General features: G+C 38.8%; 1 protein-coding gene across 1 annotated transcript; it reads right to left on the minus strand.

Moving 5' to 3' along the window:
* Positions 1-814: 814 nt before the first annotated feature.
* On the minus strand, positions 815-18650 carry LOC117982934 (U-scoloptoxin(01)-Cw1a-like). Its single transcript, XM_034969372.2, has 4 exons — positions 18445-18650; positions 6288-6497; positions 2468-2610; positions 815-1272 (listed from the first exon to the last, which is right to left on the minus strand). Exons 1-4 carry the CDS (start codon positions 18529-18531, stop codon positions 1170-1172), a joined length of 543 nt encoding a protein of 180 aa, XP_034825263.1. The 5' UTR covers positions 18532-18650; the 3' UTR covers positions 815-1169.
* Positions 18651-27950: the final 9300 nt, after the last annotated feature.

The raw sequence follows: 27950 nt of genomic DNA on the forward strand, positions 1-27950 counted from the left end.
GAATATCTTGATGAAAATCTGGACAATACATCACAGACACAGATTAGTTCCTAGAATGTATCTATCTACAAAACTTCATTGAATTTAATTGGATAGTATTCAAATGAGAGCTAACCTACATTTGTTTGCAGCACTCCGAATTAATCTCTCATGATTTATGAAATGAAAATGAATGATGCATTTGAGCAGATTCAATATAAATAAATATAGGAGGAAACATCGCTATCACCATGCCATATAAATGCTATGCAACTCAGATATTAAGTTTTATTGATACATTTTAATTTAAAAAATTTATATACTTAAGAAGATCAAAAAATAAACGAGCGTTTTAAGCAGGATTGACATTGTTTTAAGCAAATGTTTAAAACAAATTTTAAGCAAAAAATGTTTTTTTTTTCAACTCAAGTTTTAAGTTTTCGTAATTAATTATCACAAATACGTCATTATCTCACAAATTCAACAATTAATAGTCAAAAAGTGTACGTAACTTTTTAAAATAAATAATTCGAGTTTGAGCGTAGGCGCGCTTTGCACGCTATACATAGCCATGTGATGCTATTTGACTGCGCCGGTCATTTATCCACCCGTGTGTTTCGACCCTAATGGCTTCATAATGTGCACTGCATGCACAAATAAAGCCTTAATTTTATAGAAGTTTCATCTCTTCATTTAGGGCCCTCGCGCACTACGCGGCCACAACCACGGCTAGTAGCCGCAGCGTCCAGCTAAAACTGACCGATCGTTGCAGCCTAGTGCACGATGTGTAATGGGTAAATAGTATAGTACGATTCAAACCTAAATGCACCCCTGAAGTTTGCGCACGACGCTGCGCAGAACACACATTTTGGGTGTCCGAGGTCACCCGAGGTAACGGGGAGGTGTGTCTGTGTGTGGTGGAGGGAGATGCGTCTCTTTCTCGCTATACGTGTCTTGTTTGTCTATACTGTCGAGTTGAGAAGTTACATTGTTTAAGCTTGCTTAAGCTGAGTTGGGACCTACAGCCGCCCGTTAAGTGTTTTGGTTCTCGAGTGTACCATGCGCAAGATGGCAAAGCTAACTTCACACAGACGCATTGAAGTTTCCACTGGCCGTGGTCGTGGCCGCGTAGTGCGCGAGGTCCCTTAGTCGAATACTTATTTGGCATGATGGCGATATGAGCTATGAGTCTAGTCGTGTATCTTTCTGTAGTAGACGCCGTGGGGCTCCTCCTGTAGCTCTTCGGGCTTGGGCTTCGGCACGTATGGGTTCTTGAGGGGGTCTGCGTTTAACCTGAAGTTATAGGAAAATAATTACTTACTATGCGCAACGCACACTAATAGAGCAAAGGCGTCGTGGCCTTTCTGTTAACATCAGTCAAACTGAGTTATATTTACTTTAACGCCCACGTGTTTTATTTTCAGTATACTTTTCAACCTTGCTTGTAATTTTTCTACATGATCAAGGAAATGAGGAGGTCCGTAGGAGAACCAGAATAACTAATGCAAATCAATGGGTTGTGAAGTTGAAATGGCAGTGGGTGGGGCACAGATCAAAAAATGTTGTGTATAATGTTTTACCCAAGGTTCTAAAATGGCGACCTCGCAGCACAAAACGCATCGTTGGTGGACCCCACTAAGTGGACATACAACATCAAAGGAGTCCCAGGGAGCCGCTGGATGGAGGCAGCGCAAGACCGTGACGCGGCAGGCAAGCCAAAGAGGCTTTCCCCAACATAGACAAACGACAAACTAACATACTACTCCGCCTGGACAGAGGTAAACTTAGGAAGGTGGTGGGACTCATAACAGGGCACAGCCCACTAAACAAACACCTTTTCGTTATAGGTGTCACCGACAGTCCTCTGTGCAGGGCCTGCATGGAGGTTGATGAAACACCGACGCACGTACTCCTAGAGTGCACGGGCGTAGCAGATCAACGCGAGCGCCATTTAGGTTCCCCGACCTCACTCCATGAAGCCCTCGGCAACCTGGGCGGTCTGTTTGGCTTCTGGAGCGAGCTTGGATGGCTGGAGTGAAGACTTCGGCGGGGAGGGGCGATGCACGCACAACAGACGGAAACGTCTAAGTGCGGAAACCAGCCCAGAGCGAAGAAGAAGAAGAAGACCGTGACGCGGAAGTTCCTACAAGAGACCTATGTCCAGCCGTGGACGTCTACCGGTTGATAAGGATGGTAAAAATTTTCAAACACTGACAGATCAATACGGTATTTGACAACTAGTCAAATCAGTAACTTTTTAGCAAATGTCAAAACGTGCACTTAGTATGCGATATTCTATGAAACACTAGAAAGTGACGTCACATCATAATGACGTACTTTTTTAGTTTAATCGATAATTTAAAAATGGTCATTACACTTAAAACGAACAAAGGACGTGGATCTTAAGTATTTTGGAAGACCCTCCATTTAATAATCACTAAGAAATAATTTATTTTTGATGTAGTCAAATACCCAATGTAATACATACTTGTAGTGCTCGATAGCCTGCGAGCAGTCGACGTTGTACCACCAATCACAGGCGAACTTGGCCTGGTCGAAGAGTGTGCCATTGGTGCACAGGAACGATGCTCCCTGGTGACCTTCGCGACCGTCGTGGCAGACGTGGTAAGCCTGGAAACAAAATATCAGAAGTATAAGCTCTTATTGTCGTTGTAAGAAAGCAGTGAAAGTCTAGTTGTTAAGACGTTGACCTCTTAGACGAAGGATCGGGGATTCAATCCCGGGCACGCACCTCTAATTTTTCGGAGTTTGTTTTAAGCAATTAAGTACTTTTACAGTGAAGGAAAACATCGTAAGGAAACTTGCAGGTTTGAGAGTTTTCCATAATGTTTTCAAAGGTGTGTGAAGTCTGCCAATCTGCACTTAGCTAGCGTGATGGACTATTGTCAGACCCTTCTCATTCTGAGAGAAGACCCGTGCTCAGTAGTGAGCCGTAGCAGTAGTGATCATGATGTTGATGATGAGTTGTATAGTCAAACAGTTTCAATACCAACATTTTCCAAAACTAGGAGTGCCTTAACAATATGCTGATTAGACATAATCTTAGTTTTATCTACCTTTATGTATCACTTCTGTGCGTTTTAGCGAAATCAAGTAAATGAATCCAAACAAGTAAAGTTTGTATTTTCTATCAAATCCAATAGCCTCTTAAACTCCCCTAGATTAAAGATTAAAATCCCAATTGGTTTCTATTTAAACCCCCATCGCTTATCAGATCATCGGTTCCTAAGAGTGAACTGTAAATAATCATGTTCTTAAGCGAATTTCCACGTCGCAAAATTACTATGGCGAACCAATTTGGGCCAAATTGAATAAGTTTGAAGACATTGTTAGCGGGCATGACTCACCAACTCCGTAATCCGAAATTATAATTTCTATCGCGTTATTTCTAGAAAATTAATTAAGTCAAACTTTCAAAAGAATCAATTCGTGAAAGGGGCACTAAGGGGAAAATTAAGCTTATATAAAGGGAATGAATTCGAATCAGAATTTCAGGCCTTTTTTCCCGTGGAATTATTAGAATTTGAGTTTATATCAAAATTAATATAAAACGGTTGCTTCACTGACTAACAGGTATTGCTCAGTATTGAATTTGACTACATAATCAATGGCACAAACTTACCCAGAGTGACTACCGTTAGAGATCTGGGTATCCAACTTGATACTAAACTTTCAATGGATGTCCATATTGATAAGGTAGTAAATAGAGCTTACAAACAATTGGGTTTCATCAAACGGGTAACCCGTACTTTTAGTAATGTGGAATGCATAAAAACACTTTACTTCGCGTATGTCCGGAGTATTCTAGAATATGCGTGTAATATCTGGTCGCCTCAATACATAATATATGCCCATAGGCTTGAAACCATACAGAGGCAGTTTCTTAAATACTTAGCTTTTAAAGACTTTAAAAAATTTAATAGTTATGAGGAAGCGTGTACTCACTACGGTATCGGCTCACTGGAACATAGAAGGGAACAATGTGATATGTTGTTACTGCAAGCAATTTTAACCGGCTCCATCGATTGTCCTAGCTTACTCTCAGCCTTTTCATTTAATGCTCAACCTTCAAGAACGCGTCACACGCGCCTTCTAAATGTTCCCAAATCTAACTCAAATTATGCGCGAAATTCTATAATTCCACGCTTGGTACGTACTTATAACAATCAGTTCGCTGAGTTTGACTTATTTTACCTATCAAACAATAAATTTAAAAAGGAATTAAGAAACTATCATCGTAAAACAAAAAAAAAGTAGCTAACATCTAAATATGCATGCAATCATACACTCCCATTTACACACACACACACATGCACACACGCTCACACATACTCATAAGCACACACTCACACACGCATACACACACACATACAATCATACACACACTGTTGTAATTTTCTTTTATTATTGTATATACCTACATTTATTCTAACTCTATTCTGTTAAAATAGTTTAATTATAATTTTAAGTAATCTCTTTTGGCCTTCTGTTATACCTAGATTTAAATTTAAATAATAATTATGTATTTACGCTGTTGATTACTTTCAAATAAACAAAATAAACAAAATAAAAATACCTTTGAAGGTATACTGAGGTATTCAAAGGTGGACAATAAAGACACATAATATCAGGGGAACCGTACAGACTGGGGCAGGGCAAAACAGGCAAGGCATTATTAGCATTATTAGCTCAGATACCTACAAGTTAGCCCTTGACTGCAATCTCACCTGGTGGTAAGTGGTGATGCAGTCTTAGATGGAAGCGTGCTAACCTGGAAGGGGTAGGGCAGTTTTTGTTAAACCCTTTTATACACCTTTAGTTTCTACACTACATCGTACCGGAACGTTAAATTGCTTGGCGGCACGGTTTTACCGGTAGGGTGGTAACTAGCCACCAGACCAGACCAGAAATTTACAAATTATAAAATTCCAAGCCCCTGCCCGGAATCGAACATAGGACATCCCACTAATAAAACCACAGCGCTTGCCACTGCGCCAGGAAGGTCGTCAAAACTGACACACAAAACATCATGAGGAAACTTTCATGTCTGAGAGATACCCGAGTAGGGGTCCCGACTCGCACTTGACCGGTGTTTATTTTATTTTTCTAAAAGGTAAATAGCACGTGAAACCAAATCTGTTCAAAAAGTTCTACGTAAAAAACAACTAGATAAACTTGAACAAATTGGTAAAGAGCTCTTATCGGTACAAAGACAAAGGCAATTAAAGAAATGCCGAGGGCACATAAAGGAGTCGGTCAATTCCAGGCCATTACCGATCGCTCGAGGCCTTAAGCCTTTTCGAGAGTACTTTTTCATACATCAAAGGCTACCTGTAAATAATTTAATAACCCTTTAATTACTATTTCGCCTCTCTAAATGTTTTCCCCCAGGACTCTCCTAACATGAAAGGAACAAGGGAGCATTGGAATGTTTTTGGAAATTCCAAAGCCTATTCACCAAAATAGATCCAAGGAAACATTTATCACAAACTAGCTGATGCCTACGACTTCGTGCGCGTGGAATTAGGTCTTTTAAAAATTCCGTGGGAACTCGTTGATTTTTTGGGATAAAAAGTAACCTATGTCACTCTCCAGGTCTTTGACTATACCCATGCAGAAAATCACGTCAATCCGTTGCTCCGTTGCGACGTGATTGCTGGACCAACCAACAAACAAACACACTTTCACATTTATAATAAGGGTACTGATTCAAATATTTTCCGAGAGTGGGTAGGTGCATCTTATAAGATCACTCAAATCGTATTATTTGAAACTGATCAAAAACTTACGCAGAGACGCGTGTCATTTTCCAAGAGTGTAAAACTACTGGCATTTCATAATGTGATAATAACACACATTCGCACTGAGAGTACTACAATCGTATTTTGTCGACATTTATGCCATTTATGAAAACTATTATGCCTAAAAATAGAATATAACAATTTGTTTTAGAATGCACAAGTGAAGCCCTTTCATATGATACCCCATTGGATTTGGTTATTTTACTTCGAAAATTGAAAATACTAATTATTAGTTCATGACCACAATTTATTATTTTCTGGTGTGATCTAACCACAAATTCGCGGTTTTCAGATTTTTCCCCTAATGTCTGCTATAAGACCTACCTACCAGTCAAATTTCATGGTTCTAGGTCAACGGGAAGTACCCTGTAGGTTTCTTGACAGACCGACAGACAGACAGACAATAAAGTGATCCCATAAGGGTTGCATTTTTCCTTTTGAAGTACGGAACCCTAAAAAAGTCAAGATAATAAGTAAAGCTTTTACCTGGCATCCAGTTTCAACATTGGCATACATTCCAGGGTGGACTGGCACGTGAGAACAGGAGAAGCTGGTGTCTGGCACCGCGTGGTAGATGGGGTAGTCGACGCCTGGCACGCCTGGCACATTCCTGAGGTCTTGAGGCTTCTCGTGCTCCCTCAGAGGTTTGCGGTGCACCTCTTGGGCTTGGATTTGGAATGGATAAGGTTCGTATCTCTGAAACAAAACATATATTCATTTAAGCATATTAATCTTTACACTTTAAGCTGTGGTAGCCTAGTGGTTAGGACTTCTGCCTTCCAATCGCAGGTTGGGGTTCGATCCCGGACACGCATCTCTAACTTTTCGGTGTTATGTGCGTTTTAATTAATTAAAATATATCACTTGCTTTAACGGTGAAGGAAAAAATCGTGAGGAAACCTGCCTGCCTGAGAGTTCTCCATAATGTTCTCAAAGGTGTGTGAAGTCTACCAATCCGCACATGGCCAGCGTGGTAGACTATGGCCAAAACCCTTCTCACTTTGAGAGGAGACCCGTGCTCTGTAGTGAGCCATTGATGGGTTGATCATGATGATAAATCTTTATACGAAAAAGATTTGTCCCAACTGACTAGATTGATCTATCAACGCACAGCCTAACCCCAAACCGATAGGGTTAGAAACTTGAAATTTTGACAATAGGTTCCCTTTATGACGTAGGCGCTTACTAAGAAAAGCAGAGTTTTGAAAATTCCAGCCCTGAGTAATAGATGTAAATAAGGGCATGAAAATTTATATAATTCGCCATTTTTTCAAAATATGTATACGAAAATTGGTATGTTTCAGGATTTTGATGCTGATAACAAAAAAAGAAACCCGACTGAGATTGTTGTGGGAGTAACCACTCGAGGCGAAATGCAGCGATTTGATAAATAAAGAAAAGTAAATAAAAACTTAATTACAAATGAGTTCAAATGTCTCAAATAGAACAACCAGGTTTATTTCATCACATACTGAGACAGGTCGAGATGGCAATTGAGGTATGAGGCGGGGGGACGCCCTGCATACCCGCACGCATAGAGCAGAAACAAAGAGGAGATGTTGTATTAAGATTTCCCTATGAAATATCGAGTGACATTTTGCGGGGTGAGGGGTTGTGGAACGCCGCCCACTTCTCAATTTTCCATCTGCGGGTTAGTAGCAAAACTACTCGCTTAGCGACCTAACATCGATATATTGATGTCACTACATAGTTCAGCTATCTCACACTAGATGTCAATAAGTGTAGAAACAATTTAATAATTACGTACAAAACTTACAAATGAAATGTGATACCATTCATAGCATCAGAACGTCTGTCTGAATAACTTTGACACGATAAAACACAACACTTCATCCTTTTGTTCTTAAAAACGCGAAAACACACCGATAATACGAGTCTCAATATATGTGAACCTGACGAACGCAGACAGCATACTAACTAAGGCCCCGCCCACAGTGATGACGTCAGGACCTAGTTGAAAATCACAGTGCACAGTTGCTTAGGCCAACTCCTCTTTGTTTCTGCTCTATGCCCGCACGTCACTCGTGCTCGCGGGGGCTGTGCACACGAGTAGATATCTGTGGCCTGTGCGCGTGTGCGAGGCGTTCTCTCCCCGATTATGATTTCAACTTGTCGCGTACTTATTTTTTTTTTTTTTAATATTACAATAAAACTTAAAGCTAGCCTTATCTAATTACTATATAAATCATGACCGCGTGGAATGGTGCCAAGAATACTGGCTGCATTTCCGCGCTGGACAGCCAGGCTGATCCGTTGCGCAAAAAATGAGACAGCCCTTCTGTCACCAGATGAGGCTATTAATCGCGGTGAAATGTCTCGTAAAAAATTTATATATTATAATAAATTTATCGCGTACTTATACCTTTTGTCAGCAATAAAATGGCATAAATACCTACATCTTCTTTCTATATCTCTATAAGTAATTGAAGTACGTGGATGGTTCTTACAGAGAAAAATTTAAAAAATTTGAATCGACTGTTAGGCGGAATAAAGTTTGCCAGGGCAGCTAGTCTATAATATAAAAATGAATCACTAAATGTGTTGGTCATCGCAAATCTCGAGAACAGCAGAACCGATTTCGCTAATTCTTTTTTATAATATTCCTTGAAGTACGAGGATGGTTCTTACGGAGAGAATAATTTAAAAAATTTGAATCGACTGTTAGGCGGAACGAAGTACCAGGCAGTGGCGTGCATAGGGTTTGAAGCCAGGGTAGGCATTAGTTAGGTAGGAACCTGTTTACTGGTAGGTCATAATGAAAAATATGCATTGAGCTATTACAACTGGGGTAAGCAGTGCATTAATGCCTCTATGACCTGCACGCCACTGGTACCAGGGCAGCTAGTAAATAATAAATATTGAAAGTGACTGACTAAAACGACTTATTAATTCCCAAAAAGTATCAAAGAAACAAAGAGAGCAAACGAAATACTGCAATATTTCGCATAAGCATAAGTCCAAACATTCGCAAAAGTAAACAAAAAATAAACTTGTCGATTGTGTTACAAAAAACAACACAAAAGTTGCGAAAAGCTCATGCTCAAACCAAGAGTAGAACAAACTTTGCTATAATGAACTTTATTATTAAGGAAATAAGATGTTAAATTAAGTGAAATGTAGATATCTATGCTAAGATCGAGGGCAGTGAAATGTCACGATTACGTTGGCAAATCGAACCACCTTGAGTGAAAGGCCCGTGAGATAAAATCAGTCAACTGTTATATAACATGTGGATAACCTTGACCGAGTTATAGTTATTGGAGTTCAGCGAAAGAAACGACAAAACCTTGATATATGACTGAGAAGCTCGTAAGTAAAATGGTTTTTTTGACAATGATCATCATCATAATCATTACCAACCCGTAGACGTCCAGTGCATATACATACTAGTACTTAGGAACTTCTTCACACTAAAGACATGACTCAACGGATTGCGAAGCTGAAGCTGACAATGGTAAAGCGTAGCGTTGACAGACCCCACACTAGTTGGACAGATGACATCAAACGAGTCTTCGGGGGGCGTAAGACCATGGCGTGTGGAAGTCCCTACAAGAGGCCTATGTACCTACACCTCTAGATGTCTATTGCTTGATGATGATCAAATGATCATCATCATCAAGTTAGTTCCCATGCCAAAGTTAGTTATATAGAACCAGTCAAAGATAATTATTATGAACTAGCTTATGCTCGCGACTTCGTTCGCGTGGACTACACAAACTTCAAACCCCTATTTTACCCCCTTAGGGGTTGAATTTTTAAAAATCCTTTCTTAGCGGATGCCTACGTCATAATAGCTATCTGCATGCCAAATTTCAGCCCGATCCGTCCAGTAGCTGTGCGTTGATAGATCAGTCAGTCAGTCAGTCAGTCAGTCAGTCAATCAGTCAGTCAGTCACCTTTTCCTTTTATATATTTGGATTTTAAATAAGATTCTGACGATTTGAAGACCGCCTGCTTTTTTGAAGTCGGTCATTATTTTTCTTTCTCTGTGACTAAGTATTTGATGTGACTAATTTTATCAAAACTATGTACATGTTGTTAGGTATATCATAACATATTGCATGCTAATAGGCAGAATTTGGCTGTACCTTTTTGTTTTTGTAACATCTCAACTGTTTACCCAGATTCGCAATAAAGAAATTTGTATTTGTATTTGTATTTTATTTGTATTTGGTTAATAAGCACCGTAGTAACAGGTGTAAAGCTATTTGGAGGTTGAAACGCTCTTGCAAAAAATTTCAATGCAATGATTATTATACTTTGACTCTAATTTTTACATTTGCGCAACAACTTCTTGTGCCTGTTTATCTGTAAACATTAGATACAATTAAAGCATAATTGGTGTATAATATGACCTTCGGTTATTAAAAAAAACTAAGTATGTATCTCTAAGTAGCTGACGCTACAGCCGAGCAGAGAGTAGTGAAAAGTTTATAACTATAAATATTATTATACTAGCTTATGCTCGCGACTTCGTCCGCGTGGACTACACAAATTTCAAACCCCTATTTGACCCCCTTAGGGGTTGAATTTTCAAAAATCCTTTCTTAGCGGATGCCTACGACATAATAGCTATCTGCATGCCAAATTTCAGCCCGATCCGTCCAGTAGTTTGAGCTGTGCGTTGATAGATCAGTCACTCAGTCAGTCAGTCAGTCAGTCAGTCAGTCAGTCAGTCAGTCACCTTCTCCTTTTATATATATAGATTTATTTATTTTTTACTCTATAGGTTTTCTGGACAGACACCACGGACAGGCGGACAGACAGACAGACAATCCTATACGGGGATAGATATCTATAGCTATACTATTATGTAAAGAGGTAATGTCGTTAAGTTTGTTTGTAGGGGGTAATCTTTGGAACTACTGAACCGATTTTAAAAATTCTTTCACCGGTAGAAAGCTACATTATTCCTGAGTGACATAGGCTATACGGGATCAGCTAGTTATTTATAATGGAAATCACTAACGGTAGTTTAAACGCTAAAATGATCCTATACGGGTTCCTTTTTTTGCTTTTAAGGTACGGAACCCTAAAAATACTCTAAACCATGTCGAATACAGTATTTAACCCACAAAAGAAAAGTTATAAATTATTATAGTTAAATAAGCGAATATACCGCGCTTGAGAGTTCACCATAATCTTCACTAGGCCAGCGTGGCAGACTGTAGCCTAAATTATTTTCATTCTAAGAGAGCACTGATCATCTCATGAAGAAGTTTAGAAGTTCTAAGCTAAGCAAATACAAGAGAATGCAGATTTCTGTGTGTTTGATGATTACCTATATAATACTAGCCGAACCGTCCCGCGGCTTCGCTCGGGTGGAATTTAGAAAATCGAGATAGGGGTTGAATTTCCCAAAATCCTGGAACACGTATTTCATCACTTGTGACCGAAAACCCAAATACCAATTTTCATGCAAATAACTTGAAAAATTACGAATTTTGAAAAATCCTTTCTTGGTGGAAACCTACCTACTGTGCACAAAGAACACACCCTCAAAATTTCATGTCTCTGAGACCAGCGGTTTAGGCTGTGTTTTGATATACAAGTCAGTCAGTTTCAAGTGTTCGATGGTTATTATACTTGGAATAACCAATTTCACAACTCTCCAAAGCCCTTTAAGTAAATTCCAGCTAATCAAGCGATTAGGCAACGCGCACTGCGCAAGCGCCGGGCGGCCCTGAGTCGTGACTTTCGAACATTGCACTCGCACCGATCTAGGCTAGGCGTTTTAGGGACTCACTTCTCCTTTCTTGGAAAGACTTAATGTCACCTTCGATTAACAAGGACATTTGGTACTTGCGAAAAAGGTTTGTCTATTTCATCGTTTTTAGTGTTCCGTAGCCGGATGGCAAAAAACGGAACCCTTATAGATTCGTCATGTCTGTCTGTGTGTCTGTCTGTCCGTCCGTATGTCACAGCCACTTTTTTCCAAAACTATGAGAGCTATACTGTTAAAATTTGGTAAGTAGATGGTATTCTGAGAACCGCATTAAGATTTTTACACAAAAAAAAAACCAATAAACTTTGGGGTTCCCCATACTTAGAACTGAAACTCAAAATTTTTTTTTCATTAAACCTATACGTCCCACACGTATCTATGGATAGGTCTTCAAAAATGATATTGAGGTTTCTAATATATTTTTTTTCTAAACTGAATAGTTTGCGCGAGAGACACTTCCAAAGTTGTAAAATGTGTGTCCCTAACTGTGTGTGTGTAATTTCTAAAATAACAGAATGATAAAATTAAAAAAAATATATTATGTACATTACCATGCAAACTTTCACCGAAAATTGATTTGAACGAGGTCTATACTAAGTATCTACTTTTTGATTTATCGTGCAAAATGTCGATAAAATACGATTGTACTACGGAACCCTCAGTGCGCGAGCCCGATTCGCACTTGGCCGGTTTTTTTTAATAGAGATAGCGAGCAAAAGAGCAGGCGGGTCACCTGATGTTAGGTGATTACCGCCGCCCATGAACATTTGCAGCACCAGAGAAACTGCCGATGCGTTGCCGGCCTTTCAGGAATTTATTGATGCCCCTTGAATAACCCCATGTTGTAATCTATAGCGGGAACGCCGCCGATGGGAGTTGGTTCCACAGCTTGCATGTGCGTGGAAAGAAGGATCTGGCACAACAGATGCTCGAAGTGCACCAGACACCCAGGTGGTGAGGGTGAAATTGCTTACGGTGGCGCGCGGTGCGGTTGTAGAAAAAGGAGGGTGGAATGAGGTCCAAAAGCTCTTCAGAGCACTCCCCATTATAAAAGCGATAGAACACGCATAGAGAGCTAACGTCTCTGCGGTGCTCCAGGCTTTCCAACGAGCCGGTTAGTTGTTAGTATCATGGCGTGTGGAAGTCCCTATGTACAAGAGACCTATGTGCAGTGGACGTCTACCGGTGATAATGATGATGATGATGATGATTTCATCCATATCCATGCTTATTTTAATATTATAAAATGCGAAAGTGTGTCTGTCTGCCTGTCTGATAGCTTTTTCACTGCCCATCCGTTTAACCGATTTTGAATTTGGTACAGAGTTAGCTGACAGACCCTGGGGACAAACATAGGCTACTTTTGATCACGGAAAATCAAAAAGTTCCCAGATTATTTTAAAAAAACCTAAATCCACGAGAATGACGTCGCGGGCATCATCTAGTCTATCTATATACATAAAACTGACTGACTGACTGACTAATAGATGATCTATCAACGCACAGCTCAAAATCGGATCGGGCTGTAATTTAGCATGCAGATAGCTATTATAACGTAGACATCGGGTAAGAAAGGATTTTTTTATTTTATTTTATTTTATTTAATAGGAAGCCAACGGTATACAAAGAAAACTAATTATGACGACTTATATAAACTTAGGACTATCAATGTATACTCACTTACAGGCTAACTCAACATGCTTAACTAGAACTTCTAAATAGTAAAACTTAAACTAAGACATTCTTTGCGTACCTAAAATCTATAACAATTAAATTAATTACTAAATAAGTTAAAACTACGATGATTCTTACAACTAACAATAAAAACTACAATTAAGACGAACAATAGTACCTACCCTACAATTTCAAAATGAATCTTTAAATGTTCTATAGCAGACTTACTATAGCAGACTTACTTGGAGGATTCTTGAAAATACAACCCTAAGGGGGTGAAATAGGGGTTTAAAAATTGTATAGTCCACACGGACGATGTCGCAGGCATCATCTAGTAAGGGAATAAAGTCTCAGACAAACGCTCATGTAAAATACCAAACTTTTTAACTACATTACCCATGAATCGCTCTTTTAGTTTCTTTGCCGTAAGTTTCGTAAGTAATCCCAAACAAACACAAAATTCTCTATGAGATTATAAAAATAGATAGAGAAGTATCAAAGCGAGGGGACTCAGGTACTGTACTCTTAGTACGAGATTTATGTCTCACCAACGTTGATAGTATTCGAGTATCGAAATTTTTGACTTGAATTCAAGGTACTTTAGGTCCATTTTACTTTGACGTTATTGTGGACCTAAACAACCTTGAATTAAAATCAAAAATTCAATGCCACTGATTTTAACTACGCAATGTTTCCACTTGGAGCGCTGGCTGTAGATGTGTAGACAAACTTGAGCTTTGATACAAGGCAGTTAAGATCCAGTTTACTATATTGCGGAAGGTTTTCGACACTCGAATACTATCAACGTTGATGAGATATAAAATCTCGTACTAAGCACACAGGTACTGAACACACAGTTCCGTAGTACAACTTACACTGAACAAACAGTGGGACCGAAACTTTTAACTGGAGAATTTTATTAGTTTTGCGACGAAACTTTTCTTGTTTCTCGCTTATTAGTTTCCCAATTTTTGCGCCCTAAAATAAAATATGGGTAACAAAAATTGACAGTCATTCTTTTCGTTACATCCAATGCTGAAAGTTATTTGCCGTGAAATAAGTTGAATATGCCTCTATTATTTTCAATACTGCTTAGTAAGTATATTTTTGTACGAATAGCTATTTATGAACTCTCCATTATTTTTATTTCTGTTTCATTGCTTGGTGTTTGACAACCAAATTAATCGTGGTATGTGCCCGTTGTTACATTAAAATATGTCGTTAAACCACGAAATCATCTGTTCGGCGGTTGAAAACCATGAAAAGGGGGAAAAGGTAACAGCCAGAACCACAATGAGGTCATCATTTATTCAACACTACGTATAAGAACTATCGTAGATTGAATTAGTATGTACCTAAGTACATAAATTAAAAAGTAACAATAGGTTTTGCTATGAATTAACCAAAATCTCGAACACTTACAAAAATCTTTCGTAACACTTTCTTTGATTTGTACGAAAGATTTAGCAGCTGTAAATCCCAAAATGGATAAAGATCACAATAATTTTAAAAGTTCCTCGAACCGGTGCGTATTTCACGCGCCAGAAGTTTTGATATAATTGGCGTTTGAACCAGAATTATGGCAATAAAATGGACGCGGACCACTTCCGAGCCACCTTCTGCCATAGCCCATAACTCTTGCTCATGAGGGCACGCTAACTTTTGTAATTTCCCTTCATGGACTAAGAGCCCGTGAGGACCAGACCTTCATCTTTCTTCTTCTTCTAAATATATAAAAGGCTGACTGACTGACCGACTGACTGATCTATCAACGCACAGCTCAAACTACTGGACGGAACGGTCTGAAATTTGGCATGCAGATAGCTAATATGTCGTAGACATTCGCTAAGAAAGGATTTTTGAAGATTCAATCCCTAAACAATCCCCAAAAATAAGGGTTAGCAATTTTGTAGTACACGCGGACATAAGCTAGTTATTTTATGAAAGCTGAAAGTTTCTATGCACGTTGTCCCCAAAACAGGGAGGAATGATCAGCGACTATGAAGTTTGGATCATGGTGGGATTGGTGGGGTATAGATAACAGTTAAAAAAGACGTATGAAATCCTTCGTCAAAGAATAGTGTAATTTTTCATATTTTCTTCGAAACAATATTAAAAATTACGTCATGTATTGCAGACAGTATCGAGGCAACCCCCTGATAAACACCCTTTAACTTTAATATGTCTTGGGTGTCTGGCAGGGGGTTGCCTCGATACTAAGTGTCTGGAATTCATGACGTGATTTCTAATTACTATTCTGAGGAAAATATAAAGAACCCTTTATACTTAGACGAAAGATTTTAGAGATTTAAGAAGAAAGCATACTTAGAAACTTTTCAGCTTTTATTAAATAACTAAAATCTGGCTCTCACAGGCTCCCACTCTATCACGTTTTCTTCTGAGCCCTTCAAAGGAGAATTTTATTACTGTTGGTTAAAATTTCCTCTTATTTTCATAGGGCCTGCTTTTTAGTTTCATTTCTTTGATCAAGGCACTCAAAGTGTAAATTGTTTGGAACTCGGCGCGCGTCAAATTGGTATTCCGAGGTGTTCTCCAAAATTCGCACCTCTCTCTGTAACTGGACGGGGCTGTTCCCTTTTTTCAGTTAAGAGTTTCTTTGTCCGGTTCCTTTTCTACTTACTCGTTTCAACATTTTTGCGATATTTTTATTCAAAACTAGCTTATCCCTGCTACTTTGTCCGCGTGGTCAAGTAAGACAAATAAAAGTAAAAGTAAGTAAAAGTGTGGTTCACCTTTAAAATAAGGACTAAAATCGTACTTTTGACATGAAATTTAACAGAAAAATGTAAAATGGTGCGTGAGGAGTTAAATTTTACGCGTTATACTCGAATAGTCAACAGAACTGGTTTTGGCAAATGAGAGGTTTATTGATTTGTATTATTTGACGTGTAGTCCAGTAAATAGAGCATTTAAACTCGCACTAAATTTCCAATCCAGTTTTTTTTTATGTTAAGGGTCACTTAGTGATCATAAAATCACAAAATGCTGACAGATCCAGATGGAGCTTCGATCGCAATCTTGAGGAAAAGATTTGGCTGATATCTCGAAAACTATCCGCTTTAGGGCAAAAGTTATTTAAATTATTATTGTAGAAAATAAAATTTCGCATCTTTTGTTTCCTGTAAACTTTTTAGTAAAACTTATCGTTTACAATTTATGACCGATTGAATGAACCGGTTTTTCTATTTCGGCCGATAACTTTTAAACTGTTGGAAAAACTGGTTCATTAAATATTTTTACAGTAGTCCTGACTAATATTATAAAGGCGAAAGTTTGTATGTGTGTGTGTGTATGTTTGTTACTCCTTCACGCAAAAACTACTAGATGGATTTGGCTGAAATTTGGAATGAAGATAGATTATAGCCTGGATAAACATACGCTACTTTTTATCCCGGAAAATCAAAGAGTTCCCGCGGGATTTTGAAAAAAGTAAATCCACGCGGACGAAGTCGCGGGCATCCGATAGTATTATATAAAAGGAAAAGCTGACTAACTGACTGATCTATCAACGTACAGCTCAAACTACTGGACGGATTGGGCAGAAACTTTGCATGTAGATAACTATTATGACGTAGACATCCTTTAAGAAAGGATTATTGAAAATTCAGATTCAGATTTTGGATCATAATGTACTGCCACTAGAACATCAAGCGACAAACGACAAGTGGGAACGAGGGTAAGGGGGTAAAATAAGGGTTTGAAATTTGTGTAGTACACGCTACTTTACCTAGTTAGTTTACCTATAAAAATTAACGAATGATTTTCGAAAATGGAACCATTTAGTTAAATTTTGCTCCGTTAGGTATTCGTCTTTTTAGGCAAAAATCTAATCAAACTGGACCCAAACTTTTGTCCACTCAATTTATAATTACTTTTACTACAAACACAGAGTATAAAATACGTAATAGAAGTGCTAAATGAGCGTACATACGCTTGTCGCCGCGCAGATGTGTACCTAATGAAGTATCAGTTCGCATTGTTCTAAAAACAGATATATTTGCATAGCATCACAGTTTAATTTACGTGCTTTGGATGTTAGATTTACGTGATTCTGAATTATATTCGGTAGATTTTTAAAGTCAGCGACACGCTGGCCAGTCAAAATAAACTCAACTGTTGTAATTGGGTTAATTTATGATATTCTTTTTGCAAAAATGCATTTCAGCCAATAGTGAGAGAGTGTCGACCAATCAGAGGTGAAGAAAGAATATTTTGAAAAACTTTGAGCCTGTGTTACTTTAAAATTAGACATGTTACGGAAATATGGCATGATTGGCTAATATTCAAATTAGAACCAAACTATGACGTTTGTATCGAAGGTGCTGGGAAGCGCGCTTGAATTACTTCTCCTAAATACAGTAGAATATGCCCTTTCTATGATCTCATTTAAAATTCGGTGACCAATCACATTTTTTTAATATTTATTGCCAGTATCGGCCACACAGTCCTAACTTACAATTTCTAAAATATATGTTTTTGTTCAAACACCAAAAAACAAGCGGCACAACTCAAAAAGTCAATCAGGAAAGCTTGTTCAATTTGTTCAAACTGCCAAAGTTGGGGGAAAACAGAAAAAATACCAGATTGACGTACTATGAACATACTCGTATTTTTAGCTCGCTTTTTTGGCTTTGACTTGACTTGTTTTATTTATTGTTATATTTATTTAGTTTTAGACCTGACCCGTACGTTACCCATTCGTACAGAAACTTTTCCAATAGACCCTCTATTTATTAGAAATTACTCTATTTATAAAAATAGAGTAATTTTTGCTGGAAAATATTTCTTATGACAAAAAATTAAAAGAAATTTACGTTTACGCATTGTGACGTCATTATTCGCTTTGCGTACATACGTAATAACTAATTATGTTAAAAATAAATAAAAATCATGATATTTTTTAAATCTCTTTAATAATGAATTCTAGCCCGATAAACTTCCACTATACAAAAAATCACATCTCTTTATGACTCCAGTCCAAGACAGTTCAGACATGCAAAAATAATTATCAAAATTATAGCAAAACAAAATCTTAAAACTATTTACTGACGTTTACCTAAGTAGTCACTGATTGTAATTTATTAGTTAATTTATTCAACAAAAAAAAATCTTAACACTTTGATTTCGTTTTAACTATTCTGCATTCTAATATTCGTCGATTATAACTTTTTTTTACTAATTTATTTAAAAAAAATGACTGACCTGTAAATAAGCTGCGTCAGATACCAAACTGAAGAGCAGTGCACCCGTCAGAGCCCGCAACACAGCCTTTCCCATTTCTCCACACATCTTGACTTTACAACTTTTCCGACTTAGATACTCTGTGATACTCTACTATGGCTCTGTTAAACGTATTTTTGTTAATCTCTGTGACTTATCTACACTGCACTGGTCAAGCTGAGACTGCGAGTGTAGAAGGCCCCCACTTGAAGAGTTTTGGAGGGAAAGAAGGGTGGTGAAGTAGTAGGGTTGGGCCCCACCAAATCGTACATTATTTAGTAAAAGGTAAATTAACGCGTAATAACTTATGATAGGTACAACTAGCTTATGCTCGCGACTTCGTCTGCGTGGACTACACTTTGGAGAGCGCCCGTACACGGGCCCTCTTTTGTGGCGTCGTCGTGTCAAGACTTAAATTAATTTTTAAAAATGTGTTATTTTTTTACGATTATATACCTATTTTATTACGACTTTTCTTTCACTCTATTATTGAAAATATCCATAATTACAGTTAGAATCGTAAACATCAATTTATTTTGAAGAAGAATTAATTAAAAATAACCTCAATATCAGCAGCATAAAAAAAGATTTCTTTATAACTAAGGTGAATAAATGGAAATCGTTCGCAGAATATAAAAAGGTAATTAATTGTCTACAAAATAAAATTAAAACCATGGTGACATAACAATTATACTAGGGGGGGCCCAAAGCTCCTAAGAAAATGGGCAATCTCCACAAACCCCTATTTTAACCCTTTAGGGATTGAATTTTCAAAACTCCTAACTTAGTGGATGTCTACGTCATAATAGCTGCATGTTAAAAATTCAGCCCGATCCGTCCGGTAGTTTGAGCTGTGCGTTAATAGATCAGTCAGTCACCTTTTCCTTTTATATATTTAGATTTTTTGGTATAGGTAAGAAGTCTCTTTCGTAATTTTTCGTAATTATTATGTATATTATGACTGCGTTGTTGTTCTAATTGTCAGCAAGTTAGACTGACGAGGTCCTGGGGTCAATTCCCGAGTGGGCCAAATGCAATGTGCCTTAACTAACCTAAGTATACTTGTCGGATTGTTAGAGAATAAAATACGTATCTAAATATATAAAATAAAAAGGTGACTGACTGACTGACAGACTGAACAATGTCGCAAGGTTCCTCTATACATTAAAAAAATAACGCAAATTGGTTCAGAAATATCAGAGTTTTCGGTGTACATACATGTTTTGAAAGTTGGTTAAAAAAGTAGCCTATGTCCCTCCTTGGTAAATCTTCTACTTTTCTGTGAAAGTCTCGTCAAAAATGTTCAGCCGTTCTGAAGATTAGCCCGTTCAAACAGACAGACAGACAGATAAACAGACAAATATTTTAAAAACATGTAATTCAGTTAGTGGTACAGTTCAAATAACCATAATGAGCTTAATGAGGTAGTCATTTCGATATTACAGACAGACACTTCAATTTTATTTATTTTTATAGATGGATAATAATAGATTTAATTAAGACTTAAGTACTACACTATCTATTTTAGACCGTCATGTTTTTTAAGGCGTTAATTTTATTTCAGATGAGGTATTGTAACTTAGGTACATAATACTTAGATTATTTATAGGAACTACAAAGTATGTGTAACTTTAGTCAACGAGTAGATACAAAGTAGATTTTGAAGTTAAATAAATAGGTATACAGTAGAGATACTTATACTAAAACGCAATTTTAATTTAGAACATAAGATTTAGAATAATATGATTTTTAGTTTGGCATACTTTTATCTGACCTCACGTATTGCCATATTAGAGTTATCTAAACTCTATAATTATAACTAATAGACTTTTTTTTTTTTATTAAGATACAAGTTAGCCCTTGACTGCAATCTCACCTGATGGTAAGTGACGATGCAGTCTAAGGTGGGAGCGGGCTAACCTGGAAGGAGTATGGCAGTTTCTATCAAACCCATACACCTTTGGTTTCTACACGGCATCGTACCGGAACGCTATATCGCTTGGCGGCACGGCTTTGCCGGTAGGGTGGTAACTAGCCACGGCCGAGGCCTCCCACCAGACCAGACCAGAAATTTAGAAATTATAAAATTCCAAATCCCTGCCAGGAATCGAACCCGGGACCTCCCTCTAATAAGACCACAGCGCTTACCACTGCGCCAGGGAGGTTGTCAAACTAGCACATTGTTCTGGCATATAACACTGACCGATATTGGAAATCTTACGTAATGGAAAATTTAATCAATACAATGATTGATTCATTGGGTTTTCTAAACGTATTAACCACCTACTCGGTAAATTCTGCGTAAAATAGAGTTTGGCTGAAATCTATAGAGCATTTCTTGAGATTTTTAGATTCGAGATGACAATCGGGGAGGGAATGCCCCTTTTTTTTTTTTCCGTGGGGAAATCCTCATGGATGCCACCGCACCCGGGGAGGTGCGGAGGTTATGTCAGACTCTTACCGACTAAAACCCCACGATGTTCCACGCATCGCCTGGTGGCTGGGCTACAGCCAAACACGTTCGCGCAACCCAGCCAGCGGCGCCTGCTGAGGACCCACCTCAGGGGACCAATGAAGTCCCTACACACCGTCTGAGGCGCACCAGGAACACAAAGGTGCGCCTTCCGACTCGAGGACTGGTTTCTTTACGGACAATAGACTCCCCGTGTCTATTGCCCAAGAGTTCTTCTCAAGGGGGTAGGCGGCGGTCGTGGGCGACTCGCCTACGCCCGGAGTGAATGCGCCTGCGCTAACCCAGTGCGGGCGAGCGCGAGTGACGTGCGGGTGTGCGGGGCGTCCCCCTGCCTCATACTACTATACTGAAATTCAGTAACTGAATCGAATACTTTAGTCGTCCTTCTCCGGGATGCAAGCTGCCTCTGTCAAGCGTCAAGTTCGACGAACCGACGAACTTTCATATTTACTTATACTACTACTTGGTATGGATAGTAGTACTTAGTATGGAAGACGCAGCGTTGAAAGACCCCCCACTAGGTGGACGGACGACATCAGACGAGTCGCAGGCAGCCGCTGGATCCAGGTGGCGCAAGACCGTGGCGTGTGGAAGTCCCTACAAGAGACCTATGTCCAGCAGTGGACGTCTATTGGTTGATGATGATGATGATGGATAGTATGGATTCCCCGTGGAAAGGATGGATGTAGTTCTATCCCCAGTTCCATTTAGCCACAAATGTAGCTGCCGCAGTAACGAAACGCAAGGCTCTGTGAAAGCGTCCCGGAAGCGAGCTCTCCGCTATACAGAGTATCCGGCGCCGACGAGCCGTGAACGCCAGAAGCGGTTATAATTACCTAGTTTCTACAACCTAATCAATCGTATTAACTTAATCTATAAATATATAAAAGGAAAAGGTGACTGACTGACTGACTGACTGAATGGCTGACTGACTGACTGACTGATCTATCAACGCACAGCTTAAACTGCTGGACGGATCGGGCTGAAATTTGGCATGCAGATAGCTATTATGACGTAGGCATCCGCTAAGAAAGGATTTTTGAAAATTCAACCCCTAAGGGGGTGAAATAGGGGTTTGAAATTTGTGTAGTCCACGCGGACGAAGTCGCGAGCATAAGCTAGTATTTTATAGTCATTTATCCTCATTACTAGCTGATGCCCGCGACTTTGTCCGCGTGTAATTAGGTTTTGTAAAAATCCCGTGGGAACTCTTTGATTTTCCGGGATAAAAAGTAGCCTATGTCACTCTCCAGGTCTTTATCTATACCCATGCAAATCAATCCGTTGCACCATTGCGATTGAAGAACAAACCAACAAACAAACACACTATCGCACTTAATATAATAAGTGTACTGATAATGAGTTTGAATTGATTTACGGTCAAACTCACATACATATACCTACATGAACCTTGAAAACATTGCGTTCCTGTTTTTGGGTAGTTGGGTTAAACATGAAGCTATCTGCATGCCAAATTTCATCCCGATCAGTCCAGTAGTTTGAGCTGTGCGCTGATAGATCAGTCAGTCAGTCAGCTTTTCCTTTTATATATTTGGATACATTTTCCCCTCGCAGTGGAAGGCAAGCTTTAGGTCTAGCTATCAGTGATTTTGTGACACTGCACGTAAGCCCTCACTGAACCATACTACATAGATTAACATTTCTATTTTGCGAAAGAGAATATCTTGGACACTGATTTATTTGGCTTGTAACCGATTACGGCGAAAAGATATCCAATTTGTTCGTTAGCTACAATATTGGGACCTTCAAAAGGAGAGTGAATTAAAGTAAAAGAGATTATAGAGCCTCAATAGCTCAACCGGTATAGGAGTGGACTGAAAACCGAAAGGTCGACGGTTCAAATCCCGCCCGTTGCACTATTGTCGTACCTACTCCTAGCACAAGCCTGACGCTTAATTGGAGAGGAAAGGGGTCATTTAATATAGCTAATATTCTTTTTAAAAAAAAAAAGAAAAAAAAAGAATAGGCATTTTCTAAGTAGGTAGGCGCACTTCATCTTAGAACCATCTGTAAAACATCTGTAGAACCTATCATCCTCCTACCTACCTACTCCTATCATCCTAACTACCTAGGACAGGTACAACTTGGTAGAAACAACTTCGACAAGGAAGCTGACAGAAGAATGCTGGGCTGGGCAGCATTTGGAAAATTGCGTCGTCTTCAATTCGTCGATACCCCAAAGCCTAAAGACCAATCCAAGCGGACGAAAATCATGGACATCTTCTAGTACCTATACAATATGCAAACACTAGCATAGAGTGTGTTTGTTGATTTGTCCTTCAATCGTGATTTTTGATTTTGATTCAGACGTGATTTTTTGCGTGGATATAGATAAGGACCTGGAAAGTGACATAGGCTACTTTTTATCCCGGAAAATCAAAGAAGTCCCACGGGATTTTTCAAAAACCTAAATCCACGTGGACGAAATCATGGGTAATATGGGCTATACAATATGCAAAAACTAGCATGCAATAATGACTAATTAGAGGTCCATGCAATTCCAAGTAAGAAAATGTTCTGTATTTTATTGAAATATTGGTTGGTACTTATTGTAGGTACCTACTCGTAGGCTGTTATTATCACTTGTTTGGCAAGACGTATTTCGCAACGTTCGTCTTGTTTGTGACCTAACTGGTCGCCTGGCTGGTCAAAGCCTTTCTAATTGTTGTGTTCGAGGGACTTGTGTATTCATTATTGGTGCTATATATATGTGCTAACATTTTCTGATATTAAAAGACTGTTTACTTGATTAAAAACCTGATGCTGTTTTATTAAAAACCAACCTTGACCAATCTTCTATTAATATTAAAAAAGAAACTAACTGACGTTAGTTATATCATCGTATAGCTTAAAGTTTATTGATGAGATTTGATGAGAACCCGTTTTTAGGGTTCCGTACCTCAACAGGAAAGAAGGAACCTTTGCGCAAAGTATCAGCCTAGCTGTCCAGCGCGGAAATGCAGGCACTATTTTTGGCATGATTTGTATAGGCTAGCTTTAAGTTTAATTGTATTATTCTTTTATGTCCAACTAGCTGATGCCCACGACTTCGTCCGTGTGGATTAAGTTTTTAAAAATCCCGTGGGAACTCTTTGATTTTCCGGGATAAAAAGTAGCATATGTCCTTCCCCGGGATGCAAGCTATCTATGTACCAAATTTCGTCAAAATCGGTTGAACGGATGGGCCGTGAAAGGCAGACAGACAGACACACTTTCGCATTTATAATATTAGTATGGAGGTATGGATATGGATAGGTAACAGAAAAATACTGGATAGCTAGGTATGTATCGAGTGGAAAGGAGACCCTGAACCATGTATGCCGAATTAAGAAATGTCGTATAAGGCTTCATGGCTGAATAGGTAAGGGAATGTAAGTACCCAGTGGCCGGTGTCAAAGACCCACACTGGTTCCACTAGTTTATTGTGAAATTGCTCGAGCAGACCTCAGTACCCGTAGCACAAGATTTTACGTCTCACCAAACCAAACCAAATTCGAGAGTCGAAATACTTCCGCGTTACAGTAAACTGGATCTTAAATACCTTGTTTTAAAGCTCAAGTTTGTCTACACTTCTACAGCCAGCGCTCCAAGCGGAAACATTGCGAAATTAAAATCAGTGGCATTGAATATTTGACTTCAATTCAAGGCTGTTTAGGTCCATTTTACTGTAACGCGGAAGTATTTCGACTCTCGAATTTGGTTTCGTTTGGTGAGACGTGAAATCTTGTACTACGGGCACAGACCTCAGGTAACATGCTGATTACACTACATTGCAAAATCACCGGAACACCCTGATTTTGTTGAAGTGAAGCTTCTTAAGAGGAATCTCTCTCGAGCACTCAGGAGCGCACTTCGTATTTAAATCGTTAAGCCCGTGTAACTTTGAAACTACATATTTTCCAGAAAAATCTGAAAACCACAGACACAGAGCATATCATTCAATTTTGATATATTTTGAATTTTAGTTGTGCATATTAGAACACGGATAAAATTATAAAAATACGCGTAGGTACATTAAAAACAAATATACACTCTTTATTTGTCTCGTAGTCTATCTAGGCTATCACAGCTTACGCAGAGAACATCCTCTAGTAAATAAAATTGCTAATTTTTCTCAACATTCTATCATTATCCATTATAACGAGGGAGTAGTACAATCTAACTCTTTTATCCGTAGCGTTGGCGCCGTATGGCTGGCTAATAGCTTAGTTCTGGAACTTCGCTCTCAAGTTGCGCCTAATTCTCGGATAACGGATCCGGACAGCGCTAACTACTCACTAACATTGACCAACTTAAAGCTACATTGTGGACATTGATACCAGCTATCTGGAAGTGGCTTGCTCCAATTTATGTGTACATTACAATGCAGAAACAGTACAATGCCCTGCGTGTTCAGTTAAATAATGCGTTCAGGATGTCAATGGGTGTACCTCGTTACTGTAGCGCGTCGGGGATGTTCGCGGATGCGCATGTGGATTGTTTCTACACGACCATGCGTAAACGGTGCACATCCCTGGTGCGCAGGGTACGGGCTAGCTCCAGTGGCATCCTGAAGGCATTTGCTGACAGGTTTGATTGTCAGTACCTGAACCATTGTCATATGGTGCACGTGCTGACTAATCAGGCCTGTCTTAGATATAGTATTAGGATTAGGTAAATAGTTATAAGACTACTAACATTAGTTTTTAAGGCGTGTGTTATTACTAACAAATTATGATCGTGTTTTATGGTCGAATTAAAGGATTTTTATTTTTATTTATTTATTACTCCTTAGTATGACATTATAGATTCCACCAACGTTGATAGAAATCAAGCGTCGAAACTCAATAAAGTAAGAGTAAAATGAACCTACAGTTTCTGAATTTAAAGTCAAAAATTCACTACCACTGATTTCAATTTGAAAAGGTTTCCACTTGGAGCGCTAGCTCTAAATGTATGTATACAAACTTAGCAAGGTAATTTGAATTTAGCCTGAAATGTTTCTTGAATGTTCTTTTGAAATCTGTGAGACCACATACTTAGCACATGGTTGCTTCTTTAGCTTTGTAAACTATGTCCCTAGTAAATCCATGCTCGATCAAGTAGAGGGTAACTTTGATATTGCGTCCATAAATTCGGATTTGCTTGAATTAGCATCCAGGATATTACCATCATAATCTAAACTTGTCGTTGGCGCACTACTGGGACAGATCTCTTGATCTGTTGCTTGAGAAGGTTTTAGTCATAGGCCAAGTGTGATTTGGCAGTCAGTACATACCTTATAAAACATTATGGACAACTCTCAAGCATGCAAGATTCTTCACGATGTTTTCTTTCACATGTTTAATTATTTAAAGCGCACGTTACACTGAAAAGTTACATGTGCATGCACAAGATCAAACCGGATACACTGAATAGGCCACAGTCTTAACCACTAGGCTTACAGTCAAGGATATAAGATCTTGGTTAGGCGGGTTCTCAATATTTCACACAAATATAAGCGACAAGGTTGATTTCTTAGAGCATCGCACGAGTTTCATACAAACAACGAATTTGAAAAAATATTAGTTTATGGCAAACAATAGTAAAGTATGTCAACTAAATGTGCGTATTTTTTAATTTGCTTCAGGTAAATTCAAAAAAATGTACACAGCGTACAAATTTGGAGATCTTTTTTTAGGGTTCCGTACCTCAAAAGGAAAACGGAACCCTTATAGGATCACTTTGTTGTCTGTCTGTCAAGAAACGGGAAGTACCCTTACTTTCCGTTCACCTAGAATCATACAGGTAAGGAAAAAAATCCGAAACCCGTGAATTTGTGGTTAGGTAAGGGTTATTCCCGTTGAGTCACACCCCCGTGTGTAACACTGTGACACAAGGTACCAAAAATTTCAAAACATTCCCGTTGAGTAACACTGGGGTCACAAAAAAATTAAAATGTGTTCATGAGCATATAATTAGTATTTTCAACTTTCAAAGTAAGATTTAGACTTTACTTGTAGGCACATTCCAAAACAGATTTTTATTTATTTTTATGCATTTTGGTTTTTGATTTATCGTGCAAAAGGTTGAAAAAATACGAGTGTAGTACGGAACCCTCGGTACGCCAGTCAGACTCACACTTGGCCGGTTTTTTATTCCACTACCAACTAGCCCTTAACCGCACTGGTGGTGATGATGCAATCTAAGTCAGAAGTGGACTAATTTTGACGTAGCAAATATCCTAAAAGGTACTTCCGTGAACTTTATTTCTAGGTGCTTGTATATTGTATAATGGAGCATAAGGGTATAGCGTAGGGGAAGTTTGCTCGACGGCTAATTTTCCGAGTTTAATAGTTCCTAACGATATCCAACAAGTCACGGGTAAAGGCGCTATCGCCGCAACGATCGACATTTCGCCGTGCGTTAACTACCTACGAGTACGTGAGGCTTTAGTGTGGCTTTAGTAGCATCTTCGAGATGCCAATAACACCGATAAACAGATAACCGTTATGAAAGTTGTAAAATTTGACGACTTGCTTTTATGTGACCTGAGTAGGATTTCAAGTAAAAAACGTGACAGTGGAATTAGTAGGTCATCATCATTCACCCATCACTAGCACACTACAGAGCACGGTCTTCACTCAGAATGAGAAGGATTTTGACCATATAGTCAACCACGCTGGCCAAGGCCAAGTGTAGATTGGCAGACTTCACATACCTTTGAAAAGATTATAGAGAACTCTCAGGCATTTCCTCATCTTCACAGTTATAGCAAGTGATATTTAATTTCTTAAAAGGCAAATTAACTCCGAAAAGTTAGAAGTGCGTGACCGGACTCGAATCCTGGAACCCCGAAATGATATTCAACGAGTGACGGGTAAAGGCGCTATCGCCGCAACGATCGACATTTCGCCGTGCGTTAACTACCTACGAGTACCTGAGGCTTTAGTGTGGCTTTAGTGTGGCTTTAGTGTGGCTTTAGTAGCATCTTCGAGATGCCAATAACACCGATAAACAGATAACCGTTATGAAA

The sequence above is a fragment of the Maniola hyperantus genome, chromosome 6 (assembly GCF_902806685.2).
Source record: "Maniola hyperantus chromosome 6, iAphHyp1.2, whole genome shotgun sequence".
NCBI classification, from domain to species: Eukaryota; Metazoa; Arthropoda; class Insecta; order Lepidoptera; family Nymphalidae; genus Maniola; species Maniola hyperantus.

Excerpts from the sequence above, each read along its gene's own strand:
- LOC117982934 (XM_034969372.2), bottom strand. The coding sequence starts at position 18,531 with ATGTGTGGAGAAATGGGAAAGGCTGTGTTGCGGGCTCTGACGGGTGCA. Across the intron at positions 6,498-18,444 it reads CTGACGCAGCTTATTTACAG|AGATACGAACCTTATCCATT; the intron begins GTCAGTCATTTT and ends GTTTTGTTTCAG. Across the intron at positions 1,273-2,467 it reads CAGGCTATCGAGCACTACAA|GTTAAACGCAGACCCCCTCA; the intron begins GTATGTATTACA and ends CTATAACTTCAG.